General features: G+C 42.3%; 1 protein-coding gene across 1 annotated transcript in view; it reads right to left on the bottom strand.

Annotated features, from left to right (window-relative positions):
• The window catches only part of DNAH3 (dynein axonemal heavy chain 3), a 190638-nt gene that overhangs the window by 4136 nt on the left and 165724 nt on the right, over positions 1–20778 (bottom strand). The window contains exons 53-58 of the mRNA XM_023513826.1: positions 16055–16280; positions 11598–11842; positions 9465–9581; positions 5227–5381; positions 4143–4310; positions 2433–2575 (exon numbers count right to left, since the gene is read on the bottom strand). Of these exons, the coding sequence (XP_023369594.1) occupies positions 2433–2575; positions 4143–4310; positions 5227–5381; positions 9465–9581; positions 11598–11842; positions 16055–16280 (1054 nt within the window). The remainder of the gene's footprint in view (positions 1–2432; positions 2576–4142; positions 4311–5226; positions 5382–9464; positions 9582–11597; positions 11843–16054; positions 16281–20778) is intronic.

The following is a 20778-nucleotide window of genomic DNA, read 5'->3' as shown; positions in this document are numbered from 1 at the left end:
TTTGGACAAATTTCTAGCTATTTTCTTACTTAAAAGAATTTCTGGGTCAAAAAGCATGCATGGTTTTAAGGCTTTGATTCATAGTTGTTCTTTTCATAGACTATAAGGCACACACCTGAGAAAAGATAACTGAGGGGAAGCCTGGGAAATGCCAGGATTCACCTGCCTCTCCCTCCGGCCTCTGTGTTCTGAGGCCCCTCTGAGGACTCATCAAGCCCAACAGAGATTCACCTAAGGGTACCAAAGAATCTACACAAGAAAGAACTTGTCATCTCCAAAGATTTATGGAATCTCAACCAAACAGACACAAGAATGACCAAATGTAGGAAAAAGATTTCTGGATGTGTAAACTCTGAACATTCTTATTAAGAGGAATTTAAGGTTCAGACAAATGTTTTCTAAGGAGTCAAGTGGCAAAGTTACCATCTAAGGGATTAAACCATAGGTTCTATTATACCTAAAGGATTACTTGCAGAATTTTTCTTTCTATTCTTGCAACTATGAGCTCTGTTAGTTTCAAGGTTTTAGTATCCAAAGACACTTGCCCCAGGAGACACAATCATGGTTTCCCTGAACTGGAAGCTGAACTATCGTGTAATCTTTTGGGGGCTTCCCATACCACTGAATGAACAGGTTAAAAAAAATGTAATGGGGAGGAATATTAGAGTTTTGCCAGAGGTGATTAATTCTGACCATCATTGGGAAATAAGATTACTGTTACCCCATCTACTCATATTATAATAATAAGTGGTAAAGGCTAAGCCCCTACAACCATCAAGAAAGAGCTCCAATGGCCTTAGAGAAGAATGGGTAGCAGAAGAGAGAAGCCATTAGTTCTGGCATCTGATTAGACAGACTAGGACTACAGTTCCTGATGCCAGGGGGTTGGTTTGGCTCACAGAAGAGATGACCGATGACCCTGGCACAGGCTCACACCCCACACCTTTCTTGATGCCTCCTTACAGCCAACTGCCTGTAGACTCTACAGCAGTATTTTTCAACCTTTTTAAATCTCATGGCACTCTTGAAGCTATAGCTAAAATTCCGTGGCACACTTAAATTATATTGATCTAAAAAAAGAGTAAAAAGAAGAATGTACTTACTATGCTTTGAACTTCTTTTGAAAATAATTTAATTAATCATCTTTACAAATTTGTATGGCACACCTGAGATGCTCTCACACTACACCAATGCGCCATGACAGACCAGTTGAAAATCACTGCTCTAGGCTGGGCACCTGTGCTCAGTGGTTAGGGTGCCAGCCACATGCTCTGGGGATGGTAGGTTTGAACCCACTGTAGGCCTCCTAAACAAAATAAATAGCTGGGCATTGTGGTGGGCACCTGTAGCCCCAACTATGAGGGAGGCTGAGGCAAGAGAATCGTTTGAGCCCAAGAGTTTGAGGTTGCTGTGAGCTGTGACGCCATGGCACTCTACTGAGGGTGACAAAGTGAGACTCTGTCTCAATTAAAAAAAAAATATATATATATATACACATATAAAATCACTTCTCTACACAGTAACTCTAACAATGGGGAAGCTGAGGAACTCTCAGTAACACTCCTCCAGAATCAAGTCTGTCCCTAAAACTGAGCAATGATCCAGTAAGGCAAAATAGAAACAGCAACACATGGAACCTTGGACTTCGAGGCAGAAGTGATGAGTTTTAGCCTGCATCAAACCACTGCACCTCTCTTCATCTGGCCTAGATAGTCTTTGGCAACCCTTTCAGTTTTGACTATTTAGAAATCAATTCAAGGTGATCTCACTGGGGTCTATGCTGTAGTAATTGAAGGAGAAGAGAATCAGAGCTAGAAAAGGAGGCCAGAGACCTTGGCCCCAGGGCCAGCCCACAACATCCCTATCTCTGTGGCAGAGGCAGTGGGATATACTTCTTCCACCCCTTTTGATTTCATATATTGGTTAAGTACATTGGCTCCAGAATCAGATATCCTGGGTTCAAATTCATTTCTGCCATTAAACATGTGACCTTTGGCAAGTTACTTAACCCTTCTGGATCTCAGCTTTCCTATCTATAAAATGGTGGTAGAGGGATTAATAATTGCCTATTTCAAAGGAGTACTGTGTGGTTTGAATGAGAACCACTCATTGTGCTTAGAACCATATCTGGCACTAAGGGCTCAATAAAAGTGGTTCTCACGACTACTGTTTCTATTTGCTTGTGCTTGGTATTGGTTTTAGCCTAACTTTATAAATGTCACATGAATGAACAGGACAGAATGAATAAGAGTGCTTAACCCTAAGCCAAGACTTGCTGGGGATGGTCCTAGTTCTAGCCCTCCCTATGGATGGGGCAAACCACTTCCTCTGTATAGCAACCCCCCTTCAAGCGACCATCTCAGTTACTGCCCATTAAGGCCCTACCCCTCACACTCTACCATCCAGGATTCGAGCAAGATCATCTAGCCCACCTGTTGAATCTGATGATCTCCTGCCTCAGGACAGTGTTCATGGATTCCTCATAGACCACGGGGTACAACTTCATGATCTCTTCCAGGTCAAAGTCTTTGGGAAGCTTGGAGAGTATGTCCTGGGCTAGCTCCTCAACCACTTCCTTAAAGTACAGGCAGTAGAGAGGTGAATGAGAAACAAGACCCACAGGCTGTGGCTTTGTCTGGGTAAACCTGAAGTAGTGACCATCTGTCTATTCAGACAGACTTTGATGGACCTTCCTGGGAACTCTCCTGTAGAAACTAATTCTGTCTCAAGATGGGAAAGGAGGGCACTCCTTATGCTGCCAGCTTTAGGGAGGACATCAGCCCTTGGCCCAGAAAGTGAAAATGCTGAGTAATGACAGCCTTGTGCTCATATCAGGGGCAAGGGCCTGAGAGCCAGTGGGCGCTCAGCCAGGTAGCCTCAGGGCAGCTCTAACCCTGGGTGGAGTCTCTCAGGGGTCTCATAGCTGTCCCTTGGTGACCAACTCCTAAGGTCTATGGGACTCTCTCTCAGTGCCAGTGACACCTGGGAGGCAACAGGCCATTCCTCAGCATTGAGCAAGAACCAGGGCACTGGACTTAGTTACATAGGGGAGAGGACAAACCTAGAGGCTTAAGGAGAAGAAGGACCTGGGTATGGGAGAGGACAGGCAGCTCTGCCATCCTGTGTAGGCCGGGGGGGGGGGCTGGTACAAATACTTTTTTCCTTCTTCCCACTTTGAGGGAAATTTCCACTCCTACTTTGGGACACACTAACCAGGCTGGTTTACCTTCATACCAATGACCACATAGAGCACTGTGAACCAAATCAAGAAACCAAATAAGCAAGTCCTACAGCTGAGAGGAGTTGGACAGGAGGTAGCTGGGAAGGAGGACAGCAGAAGGGAAGGTGAGAGTGAGTGTAGTCAAGAGACCTGCTTCTGGGTCTGGCTCTGCCTCTGGTTTTATGAAGGACTCCAGGCAGGCCATTTCTCCTCCCAGAGGTCATTTCCTTCTCATCTGTAGACTGAGTAGGATGACTTCCTCAATGCTTTCCAAAGTTTGGGTTGTGACCACTAGAGACACCCAAAACGATGTTAGGTGTTTCCACGGCACAAAACAATATAATAATGCTGAGTCATATGGCGAAAAAGCTACTCTTTTTTCAAGTTTTGACCATCTTTCTCTTTCTGTTCTTCTCAAAAGGAAAGTTACAGGTCAGTGCCGACAGTTCTGTGACACTTGCTGATCTTCACCCCCTACCTCCACAACAGGAAAGCACCAAGGCCTCAGTCAGTGGCACCATCTGGAAAGAACTTAGTCAGTGTTTAGCTTTCATTTTCTTTTTGTGTATATCATGACTTGATGGAAATGATATGGGATTCCCTCTTATGGTTCTTATTTTTGAAATAAATGTTTTTAAGCAAAATAGAGTTAGTTTTAAACTATTGTATTATGTAAGCAGAGTGTAGGTGATATGTGGAAATAGCAAGAAATCACAAAGTTTATGCAGGAATAGTGGACATTTTGGAAACACTAGTCCCATTTCAACTCTAAATTTAAGGACTCTCAGCAGTGAGACAGAACACTCATCCCCTCCCCCAGGGGCCTGCCAGGCCGCCACTTTCTGCCTTCTTAGTCATCCCACAATCCCGTGTACTCACTAGACGGAAATCTACCCAGGACATCGGATCTCACATCACTTACCTGAGGGGACTTGCCACTCCCTCCCGACTGTCTAGGCAGCGTCAGCAGCACCCCTTGAAGCAGCTGGTTGGTTTCCTGGTTGTCTTTGGTGATGTCGGCATTCTCATGGAGGCCAAACACTTCTGGGTGGGCTGAGATAGGCAGACTCCTGAGATAGTCGATATAGGACTGGAAAGGAAATCTTCAGGTGACATAAATGCAGGGACTCTGGGGTTCCAAAGATAACTCAGTGCTTAGCTGTGCCCCATCCTAACAGGAATCTCATTGTACCAGTAGCAGAGGACACACACACGCACACGCACACGCACACACACATACACACACACACACACACACACACACACAGTAAACACATCCCAAGCTCTTCTTTATCCAGTTTTCCTGGGATTCAGTTTGAACACAGATAGGGCTGAGTATCTCTCCTCCCACCACTGGCTTCCTCTCTGCTCCCCCAGGAGGCCTGGCTTAGGAGTCAGACAGAACTGGGTTTGGATCCTAGCTCCATGGCAAGCTAACTATGTAACCTCGAGCTCGTCATCTGAAACCCCAGTTTCCTTATCTATAAATGGAAAGACACACGAGGTTATAAAGGAATTAGGTCTTGTCATGTAACAGGTCAATAAAAGTAAGCTTTTTCATCTTTCCTCCAGATTTCTTATTTTCATCTTCCCTTTCTCATTTCCCTATCCAGTTTTTCTGTCCCTCCCCTTTTGCTACCTTCTGTGCCTTTGTTTTCAAGCTGTAATTTCTAGCTTGATCACTCCTAAGAGTTCATCTTTTTTTTTTTCTTTTTTTCTGAAGACAGGAAGTAAGGATTCATCTTAAGCATCCATCTCTCCCCTACCCACCACCTAGGTGGAGCCTATGTTTTGAAAGACCTTGTCTACCAACTACCTAACAGTCTTTAAACAGTTAACAATATCTCTCTTGTAGGCTTTTGGAAATACTAGAAATAGCTTATAGATCCCAATCAGGAAGCCCAAGGTGGCCCCTAAGCTCTCCTAGGCTATGCTGCAGCCCTGTAGTCCTATGGGGACTACTGAGTCCCAGTGGGAGAAGGAAACAGCCCCACCTCATCCCTCACCTGGTAGGAGCCATGGGGAGGGATGTAGTAAATTTCTCCGGGAGCAAGGTAGTAATGGTCCTCCTCAATTTCCTTACAGTAGAAGGTGGATAGAAGGGACAGCAGGAGACGCCTATCTTTGTCATCAGTCACTCTGCCCCCATAATTGCATTCCCCTGGGGACAATCAACAGAAAGAAAAGTTGAGGTCAGGGACACTCATAGTGAGCTTGGTCATTAGCCTGAAACAGGGGATTCTTCCAGCCAAGGAGCTCTACTGGCACACAAGGTTGCTGAAGTCAAGATCAGCTTGTAAGAGAAGGCATTTTTTATATTTTGTATTATGGCTGCTACAAAAATAATGTATTTCACCACATTAGAAATTAGAAAAAAAGGAAAGAATACAATCTCTAAGAATTCCACCAAGGATAACTATTAACATTTAGGGATCTTCCAGACCTTTTCTTCTTTATATGTGTATATATATACATGAAAGGCATTACAGAAGTGTGAGTCAGGGCATGAGACCGTCCTGAGTTCCAACTCCAGCTCAGTCTCTTCATAGCAGTTTCTCATTGGTAGAAAAATGGAAATAACTACAATACCCAGCTTTCAAGGTTGCAGTTAAGGCTGAGATGATGTTTATAAAGCATTTAGCATGATTCTCAGTATACAGAAAGCATTCAATTAATTATAGCTATTACAAAGATACACATTTTAGAAAATCAAGATTATCCTATGTACACTGCTTTGGGATCTGATTTTCCCCACTCTGGTACTTGATCATTAACATCATTCTCTGAGACTCAGGTTTCCACACCTAGATTTCTACAAAAAGAATTAGGTAATTCTTTGGAGAGGCCATCATATCCAGCTCTCTATCCATGACACATTTTCCCGCTGGTCCAGATTCAGAGTATGTGGGTGTCACCTGGTATTTGATAGTTGAGGCCAACATACTAGGTCTGCAAGGAGGAGAAACACGTGCATGAGTGTGTAGGTGTGCACACATACACAAGCGCTCCCTGAAGGGTGGGTTCATTCCCAGATATAACCCATTCCAGAAAGAGGTAGTTCTACAAATGGGAAACAGGAGGCAAGACCCAAGTTAGGAGGGGAGACTCAGCTTTACTAGGTCCTGAGTTGGAGGGGTCTAAAGATCTTGGAGGAGGGTCCTGGGTAGCTACTAGCTAAAGGAGAAGTAAAGGACTCAGAAAATGCTCACATCAAGTAAGGTGAGCCCTACAGAAGCTGTTTTACCGTGAGGCAGAACGTCTAGATTTCTGAGCCTCTCTCTGTTGACATCTCCGGACCTTTAGAAAAGTTTTGTTTTGAACATTGAAGCTTGTTTCAGCTATAAGGAGTTGGCTTATGACAGCACTTGGGCCACAATATTAAAGGAAGAGCAGGATTTTTTCCTTCTGAGGGCAGCACGGTAGTGCTAGACAGCACCCAAGAGGGACCCGAAGTGAAGGAAAATCTTTTTTTTTTTTTGAGTCAGAGCCTCAAGCTGAGCCCCTGGGTAGAGTGCCATGGCTTCACTGCTCATAGCAACCTCCAACTCCTGGGCTCAAGCGAGTCTCCTGCCTCAGCCTCCCAAGTAGCTGGGACCACAGGTGCCGGCCACAACGCCCGGCTATTTTTTTTGGTTGCAGCCATTATTGTTGTTTGGCTGGTCCAGGCTGGATTCGAACCCGCCACCTTAGGTGTATGTGGCTGGCGCCTTAGCCGCTTGAGCCACAGGCGCCGAGCTGTGAAGGAAAATCTTAGACACAGAGTCAAGGTGCAAGTCCATCCACCCACGCCCTCATCAGTGAATTTTCCCTCAGGGAACACCCTTGCAGGCTCTGGGTTTTATGCTTATGAAGGAAGGTGCATTTCTTTATAAATACACAAATATCTACTTTTGTAGTGGTGTCAAATGACAAGTCTTTGCATATTTAATCACTGGTGTGAGCCTTTTAGTGCTGTCCCTATGGCAGTGACCAAACAAGTCCAGCAGTTACCCTTTATCTGCTGTTTCACTTTCTGTGGTTTCAGTTGCCTGCGGTCAACTGTGGTATGAAAATATTTCATCACCACACTGGCTTGAGTTTTGTTTGAGGCCATTATTAAGTAAAATAAGGGTTGCCTGAACACAAACACTGCAACAGTCATCAATCTGTGACCCAGACGGCTGCTCAGTGACTAACACCACGCTGGGTGGGATGGAGCGTTTTGGTGCATGATTTCATCATGCTACTCAGAATGATAAGCAACTTAAAACTTTTGAATTGTTTACTTCTGGAATTTTCCATTTACGTCATAATGCCTACATCATTCACTTCAATCTCATCATGTAGGCATTTTATCACCTCATATCATCACAAGAAGAGTACAGTACAATGAGACATTTTGAGAAACTGAGAGAGAAAACGCATTCACATAACTTTTATTATAGTATGTTGTTATAATTGTACTATTTTATTATTGTTGTAGATCTCTTACTGTGCCTAATTTATATATTTAAACTTTATCATAGGTATGTATGTATAGGATAAAACATACATACATAAAAGGTTTGGTATAACGTTTGGTTTCAGATATCCACTGGGGGTCTTGGAACGTATCCCTTGCAGGGGGATAAAGGGGCACTATGGTATATGTTCAGATGGTAGCAATAAAAATTGGTGGAGCCCCTGCTCACTGTGCCCTGATAGGTAATTATATAATGAGCAGAGACTCCTGATTCATGTTAGAAATGTACGGCAGGTGAGAAATGGACCTTTAATATGTAATACCCTTGACATTTAGGGATTATTTTTAACCTCAGCGTAACAGCCCTATCCTGAGGGGGACAATTGAAAAGTGACTATTCTCAAGCTGGCTGCACAGCTGAGTTAGGTTGGCTTATGACCTGCAGGCAATTCTCTACTCAAACCATATCCCAGGGCAATTATGCACTCATTCTCTGTTCTGAAGAGGAGCCCTGGGTAATGCGTGTGCATGGCCTGGAAACATGGGAATATGGGTCCCTTATTCTTTGGAGCTCTTTCACCAAACTAAGATCCATTGAACTTGTACTGTGTGTCACTTGGTTTTGTTTTCGGGAACACCATACTAACTTAAGGTCAGCAAGACCTCCTGCAGCTGAACGTAATCACACCAAAGCACTGGCAATCAACGGTAGTCCCCAGAAACCAATTTCTCAACCTTGGCACTACTAACATGTTGGACTGGACAGTTCTGCATTAATGGGGCTGGGGGAAGGCTGTCCTGTGCCTTGGAAGATCTTCAGCAGCATCCCTACCCTTTATTTACTAGAGGTCAGTGGTATCCTGCACTCCCATTAGTTGTGACAAACCAAAGCATCTCCAGTTAGTGCCAAATATCCTCTGGGAGGCAAAAATCACCCACAGTTGCAAACCACTGCTCTAAACCCATCCTCAGCTATAAACTGGGGTTACTAATATGGAGCTCGTGAGATTGCTGTGAAGACGAGTGCACCGATTATGTGCCTGCCACATGCTTGGGGAAAGGACATAGAAAAACTCCTTACCATATGGAGCTGAAGAGGGAACTTGCATGTGATCTTGAACATGTCCCCAGTTTTTTAATTAAGCTGTATTTTGACGTTTGGTCATGGTATTTCCATTCGTTTAGCACAACTCTATTTTACCTCTGTCTCTGGGACTACCTGGTGTGTTCCTTGAAGGTAGTGACCAAGTTTTACACATTTCTGTTCTTCCACATTATATACATATTGCGTGACTACTAAAAGGTTGCTAATGGATTGCTTTAATACAAAACAGTACTGTTTCTTCCTCAGGGTCACTCAGCTAGAAATGCTTTTTCCTCTTCTCCCTCACCGCTTTTCTTCTTCCATTTGGAGAACTCCTTCTTATCCCTTAAGCCCATCTCATGCCTTCAGGAAGTTTTTGTGATCATCTCCTTCCCCCACCCCTGAAATCGAATCATTATTCTGTCTTCCTATTTCATAAATGTTTCTCTAATTGAACTTATTACTGCCTTGTCACTTATTTACTTCTATTTTTCTCCCTTGGTAGATTGTGAGCCACTTGACGGAGGGATTATATCTTTATTTTCTTGGTTAGCTTTTTTTTTTACAATATCCAGCATGATAACCTGAATTAGTAAGAACTCAATGTTTGTTGAATTAATGAGTGAGTGAGCAAATAAGTGAACAAAGACAGGGGCAGAAGAGCAGCAGGGTGGAATGTAACACTGGAAGTTTACTAGGAAAGCTTCTCCCAGAAATACCTGTCAGGTAGGTGAGAGCATCAAATGGCACGTCCTTGTAGTCATTGAGAAACATCTGGATTTGCCGCATACTAATCCTCAGGTCAGATTCGTTGAATTCATAAGGAATATTCCAACCTGCGCGAGGTAGAGAAGAATTAGAGGCCTCAGTGCTGAGAGCTCTTAATTTCCACTCAGAGATTGTGCCTGTGGAGTTAAGCATCATTATGGATCAAGAGCCTCTTTAGCCTATTCCGTGAATATCAAGCACCAGGCCAACGATTAGCCTTGACATTTACTGCCAACGTGGGAGCCATTCCGCCGAGAACACATCCATTCTAAAATCAATTTCCTTATGGACCTCTCCATTTGTTAAGGAAGATGTCAACGTCCTGGGATTTGTGGAATGAGAATTATTCAGCCAGGCTGGAATACTGTGGTAATGCACAGAGCTCCAAAAACAACACTAAAGCATAGCTAGAAAGCAGTAGCTACGCTTGGGCAACAGAACCGAGTTGGTTTGAGAATTCCCCTCCTTGTGCTCATTGGAAAACTGGATGGTCAGCTTTGAAGGAATGATTGCTTGGATTTCCAACAGCATGATGATAAATGCTCGCTGTGACTGCAGAGCAACAAATGTGTATGTAGGGCGGTGCCTGTGGCTCAAAGGAGTAGGGCACTATACCGGAGGTGGTGGGTTCAAACCCAGGCCCGGCCAAAAAAACAAAAAAATCAACATAACAACAACAACAACAACAACAAAAACAAATATGTGTGTAAACTGGGTCTGGTGCAGGACAGCAGGGCATGGAGGGACCTGGGCTCAACGAAGAAGTTTAATTTCTTCCTAGATATTCACATTCAACCTAAAAATATAACAAAATAATACAGTTTGTGTGCTGCCAAATGAAATACAATAAGACAATTGGTAGTGAGCTAAACAGTTGTATAGCCTTTTGGAGGCCTGGCATGGATTGGAAAAGGGTGAGAGAGAATGTGGTATCAGGAATTCCGGCACAGAGGGACCATATCCTGGGGTCATCTTGTACCCCAGGCCAGAGTATGCAAGAAGAAGGAAAGGAATGGAATGCTCAGAGGCAAGAGCTTCCTTATCTAATCCAAAAGAATGGCAAAGACTACCTCCAGGTAGGTCATTTCAAAGTCATTGCATGGAATCAAAGGCAGCCCATAGGTGAGAAAAAGGTAATCCAGCCTTAGAATGGTGATGATATGGGATTTGTATTTAGTAGTTTGAGAATCTGCTCTCACATAAGATTATTAAATTATTGCATGATTTAGGCCATGGATAGCTGATGCTAATAAGAAAATTGACTTTTTTTTTTTGAGAAGCAGCACAGATAGTGGTCCCAGGTGTATATCTGTCTTTCATTGTCATACAAACCTAAAGAGAGTTGCCCAAGGGGTTACAAATCATCTGATAACAACCCTCCAGGAGAATAGTTCTGTGTCTGAGGTAGGCAAATAAACACCAAAGGGATGGAACTTGTTTTTTAAAAAATTTATTAGACAGAGTCTCACTATGTCATCCTCAGTAGAGTGCATTGGTGTCATAGCTCACAGCATCCTCAAACTCTTGGGCTTAACCAATTCTCTTGCCTCAGCCTCCCAAGTATCTGGGACTATAGGTGCCCACCACAATGCCCAGCTATTTGTTGTTGTTGCCTGGCTATTTGTTGTTGTTGTTGTTGCAGTTGTCATTGTTGTTTAGCAGGCCCAGTCTGGGTTCGAACCCACCAGCCCTGGTGTATGTGGCCAGCGCCCTAACCATTGAGCATGGGCACTGAGACCAAAGGGATGGAGCTTCTCGTTCTCTCACTATCAATTATTTCAGTCTTAGGGGACCTCTGGTTTTGGAGCATCACCTCTTTTCCCGACATTGACATTGATCTGGTTACAGAGTTGCCAGATTTAGCAAACATAAATACAGGAAACTCACTGAAATTTTAATTTCAGTAAAGTAACAAATCATATTCAGTAAAAGTATGTATGGAACATACTTATACTATATTTTACTGGCAACTCTTGAGTGCACACTTGAACATACACCTATAAAGACACTGGCACCTGTCCATGATCCTTCCCCAGGAAACCCAAGCACTATCGTCCCAAGTACTGTGTGCTGTCATTGCTTACCCAGGGGCCCAAAGTTTCTCCTCTCTTGAACAATGGCATGGAAGAAGCAAAGGCCAAACAATAGCTTTTGCCATATCACTGCTTTTGTACAGCTTTGGAAGAAAATGGGGTCCGAGATGGGGTCATTTAGGTAGGAACGTAAAAGGTTGGCCCGGAGCCCTTTGGGGGGTTCGTTGGTCATTTTGATCCCATTCTGGAGAATGCTGACTGGAAACTTCTCTGATGGATAGCTGGTTAACCAGAGTCTGGAAGAACAACAGACCCAAGTATTTAGAGCAATGCAATAAGTTATCCGAAAAATAATAACAAAAACAATAGCTACCATTTATAAAGCGCAGAAGCCAGAACCATGCTAAGAATTTAATATACATTCTTTTCTTTCCCTGAATCCTCATAGCACCCAATGAGGAGGAGTTACTATTGCCTTTTCCCAGTGAAGAAACAAAGGCATGGGAAAGGCAGGTGGGTTTTCAAGTACACAACACTGAGCAGTAGTTGAACAAAGAAGTCAACTCAGGACTCTCTGACTGAAAAGCCGTGTTCTTGATCACCAATCTTGTTCCTCCCCTGCTGGACTCTCTTACTGGTTATGGCTAAAGTACTACAGTAGGCACCACTGTTTCTAGCTTTCAGATACTCACAGCTTTGTTGCTTGGGGAGGAAAGGGGGACCATGCAAAGGATAAAAGAGAAGCAGACAGGATGCTAGTGTACAAGGCATTATAAAATCAAGACTGAAGGGAGGGAAGAAAATAATGAGTTGTGGGGGTCCATGGGAAGAAAAGGTTTCAAAGGATTGGAGGGAGCCAGGCAAACACCAGAGAGCAAAAGTCACAAATTGTGGCCAGGGAGCCAGATCCAGCCCATTGCTTGTTTTTTTGTAAATAAAGTTTTACTGGATCACAACTGAGCCTCTTCATTTACATTTTGTAAATGAAAGCTGCTTTCACCACAACAGCAGAGTTGAGCAGCTACAGCAGAAACAGTATGGCCCACAGACAAAGTACTTATTTGACTATTTGGCTCTTTACGGAAAACATCTGCCAATCATTGCCTTGTAGGAAATGGATTTGAAATGGGCCTTAAGAAATAGGAAGTCCTTTCTTTAAAATAGTTTATTTTTATTTTATTTTTTTGAGACAGAGTCTTACTTTGTCACCATTGGTAGAGTGCTGTGGAGTCACAGCTCACAGCAACCTCAAACTCTTGGGCTTAAGTGATTCTCTTACCTCAGCCTCCCAAGTGGCTGGGACTATAGGTGCCTGCCACAACACCTGGCTATTTTTAGAGATGAGGTCTCGCTCTGCCTCAGGCTGGTCACGAACATGTGAATCAGGCAATCCACCCACCTTAGCCTCCCAAATGCTGGGATTATAGGCATGAGCCACCGAGCATGGCCAGTTTATCTATTTTTAGATATCTATCTACTCTCATAAAAAGGGGAACTTATGTAAAAGTGTTCAGAATGAAATAAAACTGCTAATTTTATCACCCATAGGTTAACATTTCAGCATATTACATTCTGGGCTTTTATTAATTTGATTTTTCTGCCCAAGCTCCAGTTACATATACATTATGGCATCCTGTTTTTCTTTTGTTTGGTTGCTAGACATTAGAGATTTCCAACAAGTCGATTTGGGGATGGGAGGTCATTAGTGACACAATACACAGGCTGAGTAGCCACATGGAGGAGGGAGAACTGGGATGTGATTAAGCTCAGGAGGCAATTGGCTATGGTCCAGGCACAAGGCTGCGAAGGGAAGAAGAGATCATAAACTGGTGGCCGAAGGCCTGATTTCAGCCTGCAGATGGGTGATGTTTAGTTCATTGCCATTTGATCCACACAGTGTTGTAACATATTTGTGAAGTAGTTGTCAACTTTTAAAAATCTAGGGGTTTGAGGGGGAGGAGGAGTGAGGGAAGGGGGAAAGGGCAGGAGGGAGGGGTATAGGTATGCCCCCACTTAATGGGCACAATGTAAGGGATTATGGCACACCTGTTGGGTGTGGGACACAACTACAGGAGGGACTCTACCTAACAAATGCAAACATTGTAACCTAGTTGTTTGTACCCTCAGATCAACCTGAAATTAAAAATAAATCTAGAGCTTTTGTTTAAAATTCTATATTCCTATTTTCCCTTTAAAATTATCTGCAGGCTGGCTCGGTGCCTGTGGCTCAAGTGGCTAAGGCACCAGCCACATACACCTAAGGTGGCAGGTTCGAAGCCAGCCTGGGCCCGCCAAAAACAACAATGACCATTGCAACCAAAAAATAGCCATGCGTTGTGGCGGGCACCTGTGGTCCCAGCTACTTGGGAGGCTGAGGCAAGAGACTCGCTTGAGCCCAAGAGTTGGAGGTTGCTGTGAGCTGTGACGCCACAGCACCTACCCAAGAGGATAGCTTGATGTTCTGTCTCAAAAAAAAAAAATTATCTGCAGGCTGGGCACAATGGCTTATGCCTATAATCCTAGCACTTTGGGAAGTTGATTGAGGCGGGTGGATAGCTTGAACTCAGGAGATTAAGGTTGCAGGTAGCTATAATGATACCATTCCACTCTAACCTGGACAACAGAATGAGACCTTGTTTCAAAATAAATAAATTAATTAATTTAAAAAGAACAAATAAAATAGCAAATCAGATCACCTACATTACTGCAGGCCAACTGTTATCTAGTATTAAGCAATACCTGCCCTTCACTCCAGGGCATATGCTCCCAGTTCACTGCAGTCTTTATCATTCCCTATCGCTGCCCAACAGGATTGCTGATGTACCATGAAAAGTAGACTCACTCTTGTGTCTGGAACTCTTCATTCATTTGTGTTCACATGCCTTGCCACTGTAGGCACATTTGAGGTTCATTATTTTGGGGTAAGGACTATATTTTAGTAGATCTTAATTGTCAGCATGAATAATTTTTTTCTTCACTGATGGTCAATGACTCCAGGTATGCCAACTAAATATCATTACTGAAACTAATGAACTTTCCTTAAACTTTCCCTTTTGGAAGTTGTACATGAATACAAATCAACTGTGGCCTAATTTGTCTTGTAAATAAGCACCAAATACTTTCTTATTTTTAGGTAGACATAACTAAGATGTTGTTTAGAGTAGGGGCTGGAAAACTTTTCCTGTAATGGGCCAAATAGTAAATATTTTAGACTTTGTGGACCCATATGGTCTCTGTTGCAACTACTTGCAGCATGAAAGCAGTCATAGACAATAAATGAATAAGCATGGGTGTTTTTCAGTAAAACTTTATGGACACTCAAATTTGAATTTCTTATGACTTTTATGTGTCTCTAAATGTTATTCTTTTTTTTTTTTTTAGACAGAATCTCACTTGTTACCCTCAGTAGAGTGCCGTGGTATCATAGCTCCCAGCCACTTCCAACTGTTGAGCTCAAGTGATTCTCCTGCCTAAGCCTCCCAAGTAGCTGGGACTACAGGCACCCACCACAATGCCCGGCTATTTTCTTTTAGAGCCGGAGGTCTTGCTCTGGCTCAGGCTGGTCTTGAACCTGTGAGCTCAGGGAAATCTACCTGCCTGGGCCTCCCAGAGTGCTAGGATTACAGATGTGAGCTACCAGGCCCAGCCTCTAAATGTTCCAACTACTGAAAAATTAGCTTTCAAGCTATAGTAGGTTGGATTTGGTTGATGGGCCACACTTTGCTGACCCTTGGCCTAGAATAAGAAAATCCCTGATCATGTGATTTGAAAGGGACTTTAAAGTCTGTTTGGTTCATCTCATTATTTTATGAATGCAAAAACTGCAGCTCAGCCTTGTTGGGCTTTTAACTTTACAAAAATCAAATAGCCATTTCTAGTCTTGATTACAATTCCCTGGAGCACAAGAAATATAGGATAGAGGTATGATAAATGACACCTAAATCAGTTGAGATTATTTTTTAGGCAAATATTAATTTTAAAAAGTCAGAGTTGCTGACATTTAATCTACCTTCCTAGATACATCTCTTATTACTTTGTCTAACAACTCATAGCACATAACCCCCATATAACCATTTAGTATTCCCTTACTATGCCTCTTTCTTTTACAAATGCTGCCTTCTGTCTGGAATATCCTTCCTGGGAAACTCCTATTCATCTTTCAAAACCCCAGAGATTGTTAGGCCTCCAGGCCTCCCCCAACTCCCCCATCTTTTTTCTTGGTGCTCTGTGGTCTTCAAATAGCAAGTACACAGGTATTACTTGGTATTGATGCAATTCATCTATGGCAGCGGTTCTGAACCTGTGGGTCACAACCCCTTTTTTTCCATTTGCAACAACGTGGCCATTAGAAAGTTTGAGAACCACTAATCCATGGGCTACCTTTTGCTAGACTGAGAGTTTCCAGGGAGCATGACTATGCTTGTTTGCTCATCCTTGCATTCTCAGCCCCTAGGATGACATCTGCAACTTGGGTCCTAGAGACAGGCAGTGGTGGGGTAGCACCTCACCTGAATTTGTCATTGGTGTTCTCAGGAACAATCACTTCCTCACAAATCTTCTCCAGTGCAGGCATCCAGCTGGTGGCCAGATGGCAGTTCTGTAAGACCACCCAGGTCCCATCTTTGATGGCATTATCAATCATTTTGGCAGCAATAGGGCCTTGGCCTTGGCCAAGGGAGATGGTCTGTGTTTTAGTGCCTCCCATACCAAGATCATCGGCAAACTTCAGCAACCCTGAGACCAGAAAGAAAGGCGGCTTTTGAAAAAATGTCCAATGTACTCAGTACTATTATGAAACCAATTTACAATCACTCATACTTTTATATGAAGAACAGATTACAATATGGCCCAAGATGAAGGTGGAAAGAGGGGGGAATGGGAGGGCAGGGGGGAGATCAGATTGAGGGAGGATGAATGGTAGGATCACACCTATGGTGCATAATGCAAGGGTACATGTCGGATTTATTAGTATAGAGTATAAATATCTTAACACAATAATTAAGTAAACTAGATGAGGTATATTATTAACCAGTGTGATGTAAGCGTTCCTAATTCTATATGAAATCAGCACATTGTACCCCATAAATGCATTAATGTATACATAATCTATGTGTTTATGATTTAATAAAAAAATTTAAAAAACCAAAATTCTTATACTTTTATATACAAGGTGGCCATTAATTTTTGTGTCCAATTTAATATAGACAATTATTTTTATTAATTTTGTGTCAAATTTAATATAGACAACTATTCTAAATTACGCACAAAATTTATGCCCACCCTATATATTACATCTATGTATGAGTATAAACCCCATACTACTCTCAAAAGAAAAAAAAGAAGGAGAAGAAGACCAGGCCTGGCACTGTGGCTTATGCCTGTAATCCTAGCACTTGGAAGGCTGACACGAGTGGATTGCCCAAGCTCATAGGCTAGAGACCAGCCTGAGCCAGAGCTAGACCCCGATCTCTAAAAATAGCCGGGCATTGTGGTGGGTGCCTTTAGTCCCAGCTACTCGGGAGACTGAGACAAGAGAATCTCTTGAGCCCAGGAGTTTGAGGTTGCTGTGAGCTAAGATGCCATGGCACTCTACCAAGGGTGACAATGTAAGACTCTATCTCAAAAAAAAAAAAAGAAAAAAGAAAGAAAGAAGAAGACCATAGTAACAACAACAATACAAAAGGAGTTATATTAAAATTTTGGATTAAGAAACTCATCAGTTATTTTAATTACAAAATAAACATCTCTCCGCACAAGCTTTAGACACATGGTAAGATGATGAATGAAGCTATAGTCAACTTCCCTTTTGCTCTAAACACATAAACATTATATATATATATATATTTTTTTTTTTTTTTTTTGAGACATAGTCTCACTATGGTAGAGTGCCATGGCATCATAGCTCACAACAACCTCAAACTCTTGGGCTTAAGTGATTCTCTTGCCTCAGCCTCCCAAGTAGCTGGGACTACAGGTGCCTGCCACAATGCCTGGCTATTTTTTTGTTGTAGTTGTCATTGTTGTTTTAGCTGGCCCAGGCTGGGTTCAAACCCATCAGCCTTGGTGCAGGTGGCCAGCACTGTAACCACTGGGCTATGGGCACTGAGCCAACATTCTATATCTTTTAAAAAAATACCCAAACTGAAAGAAAAAAATCAGGGTTTGAAAGAAAAAAATTGGCTCGGCACCTGTGGCTCAAGTGGCTAAGGCGCCAGCCACATATACCTAAGGTAGCAGATTCGAATCCCCAGCCCGGGCCCGCCAAACAACAATGATGGCTGCAACCAAAAAAATGGCCAGGTGCTGTGGCGGGTGCCTGTGGACCCAGCTACTTGGGAGGCTGAGGCAGGAGACTCGCTTGAGCCCAGGACTTGGAGGTTGCTGTGAGCGTGATGCCATGGCACTCTACCCACAGGGATAGCTTGAGGCTCCGTCTCAAAAAAAAAAAAAAGAAAGAAATTGCAGTTGCCAAATATGAAGAGTAAAACTAAAAAACAGAAGAGTGAGTATAACCAACACTAGGAACTGAGTTTTTACAAATGTATTTTAATAGGAAATATACACATTTGTACAGTGAAATAAGTCTCTTTTTCACTTACTTCAGAGGCAGCCAGGGTTACCAGATTTGTGAATCCTTCTAGAGATATTTTATGCATTTATTTTTTATTTCCATTTAGTTTTGTTTTTGAGATAGAGTCTCGCTTTGTCACCCACAGTAGACTGCTATGGCATTGTAGTTCACAGCAACCTTAAACTCTCAGGCTTAAGCAATCCTCTTACCTCAGCCTCCAGAATAGCTGGGACTACAGGCGTAGGCCACAACGCCTGGCTAATTTTTTCTTTTTTTTTCTTTTTTTTATAGATAATGTCTTCCTTTTGCTCAGGCTGGTATCAAACTCCTAAGATCAAGCAATACACCCACCTCAGCTTCCCAGAGTGCTAGGATTACAGGCATGAGATATCAGTCCTGGTCTATTTCATGCATTTAAATAAACACATATAAAGACTGTCTGGAAACTATCCACACTTGTATGTCTCTATTTTTCATATATAGTATACATGGCTGAATATTTTCTGGACAGCTTTCATGTATACACTGTTAAACTTATATGAATTTTTTATTAGCTTTTTTACCGTAGAGAATATTTATTTATTTTTCAGATTAATATCTGAGTACAAATGATTAGGTTACATTGTTTGCATTTGTTAGATTAAAGTCCAAGTTGTAGTTGAACTTTTCACCCAGGAGATTCTACTTACATGTAGAATACTGTATTTTTTTACTTAATAATTCATTTCACCATTAGAAGATATTATACTTTATTTAACCTATCTAGAAGTTGGAGTTGTAATGTCCATAGCTTTGCACTCGAGAGGTGGGGAGCAGGAACTGAGACACTTGTATAGAGTTAGGATTCTCAAAAGGCTGTACCTTCATAATAAGAAGGCCAGAGATCTGTCTTTGGAATCAAGGAAGCAACACGAATAATTGTCACTGGAACTTGACAAAATTGACCTGGAACTTGGATGAAAGAAAGAAACAACTCCCCAGTGAGAGCTTGTGCCACCTGCAGATGAGAGGTGTGAATTCACAGTGCCCTCTGGGCATCAATGTTTGCATATTGCATTTTTCTGTTGGACATTCCTAAAACTAGACTTAGACTCACAAAATAATACAAACTTGCTTATTGTGACCTCACAATAAAGAATACAAACTATGTAAGGAATTACAACACCATAAGGGATAGTCAGCACACAAAACAATCAGAATGAATACCCTAAGAACTGGATTCCATTATGGGCTGCATTGTGTTTCCCTAAAATTCATATGTTAAAGTCCTAATCCCAGCTGGGTGTGGTGGCTCATGCCTGTAATTCTAGCACTCTGGGAGGTCGAGGTGGGTGGATTGCTTGAGCTCACAAGTTTGAGACCAGCCTGAGCAAGAGTGAGACCCCCCATCTCTAAAAATAGCTGGGCATTGTGGTGGGGGCCTGTAGTCCCAGCTTCCTGGGAGACTGAGGCAAGAGCCCAAGAGTCTGACATTGCTGTGAGCTATGACACTATGGCACTCTACCCAGGGTGAAAAAGTAAGACTCTGTCTCAAAAATAAAATAAAATGAAGTAAAAAAAATAAAGTAAATAAATAAAATAAAATAAGGAAATAAAATAAAATGAAATAAAATAATATAAGGTCCTAACCCCCAGTACCTGAGAAAGTCGTGGTAGTGTAGTTAGAAATAGGGTCTTTAGAGAGGTAATTAGGTTAAAAAGTTAAAATGGGGTCATTAGGGTGGGCTGTAATCCAATACGACTGGTATCCTTAGGGGAAGAGATTTGGACAAAAACACAGAGGAAAGATCATATGAAGATATAGGGAGAAGATGACCATCAGTAAGCCAAGGAGGGAGGATGCAGAAGAAACCGTCCCTGTTGACACATTGATTTCAAATTTCTAGCCTTGAGAATTGTAAGACAATAAACTTCTGTTTTTTTAAGCCACCTAGTCTGTGATACTTTGTTATGGTAGCCCTATCAAAATAATACAGTGTTTGAAAAAGATACCTTTAAAAAAACACATCCAGACATCAGCAAAGAAAGAATGTAAAACATAATAAAATTCAGAATTCTGATAAAATATATACGGATTTGGAATGAAATAAATAAAACTTCTAGAAATGGAAAGCATAGTCATTGAAGATAAAAACTCAAAGCTCTGATTAAAAGAACAGATTAGATATAGCCAAATAGAGAATAAGTAGATAGCAAGGTCTACAATCAACGATCCATCTAGTAGTAATGAACACGTCTAGCATCCAGATTGTGATCTCCAAATATCAGTGTTTAATGTAAGACCTGGGGTTCCTTTGAGAAATGTTTGTTTCTAGCTCTGGGGCAAAAAATGTACAAAATGAGACCGGAATGTACAATTTCTCTAGAAGGCAAAGAAACTGTCAAAACCTAATGGAGTTATGTGATAAGGACATAGGCATAAAGGTGCTCCTACAGGCCACTGATCAAACAAATTGATCAGTGCATCAGAAAGAATGGTGATGGCTCAGCACTCAATAGTGTGGCTCAGCGGCTAGCCAGCCACATACACCGGAGCTGGCGGGTTCAAATTCAGCCCAGGCCTGCCAAACAACAATGAGAACTACAACCAAAAAATAGCTGGGTGTTGTGGCAGGTGGCTGTAGTCCCAGCTACTTGTGAGGCTGAGGCAAGAGAATTGCT

This window comes from Otolemur garnettii, unplaced genomic scaffold (genome assembly GCF_000181295.1).
Source record: "Otolemur garnettii isolate 467f Iridium unplaced genomic scaffold, OtoGar3 scaffold00044, whole genome shotgun sequence".
NCBI lineage: Eukaryota > Metazoa > Chordata > Mammalia > Primates > Galagidae > Otolemur > Otolemur garnettii.
The sequence above is the reverse complement of the archived record's forward strand: the minus strand, read 5'-3'. Positions and strand labels throughout refer to the sequence as shown.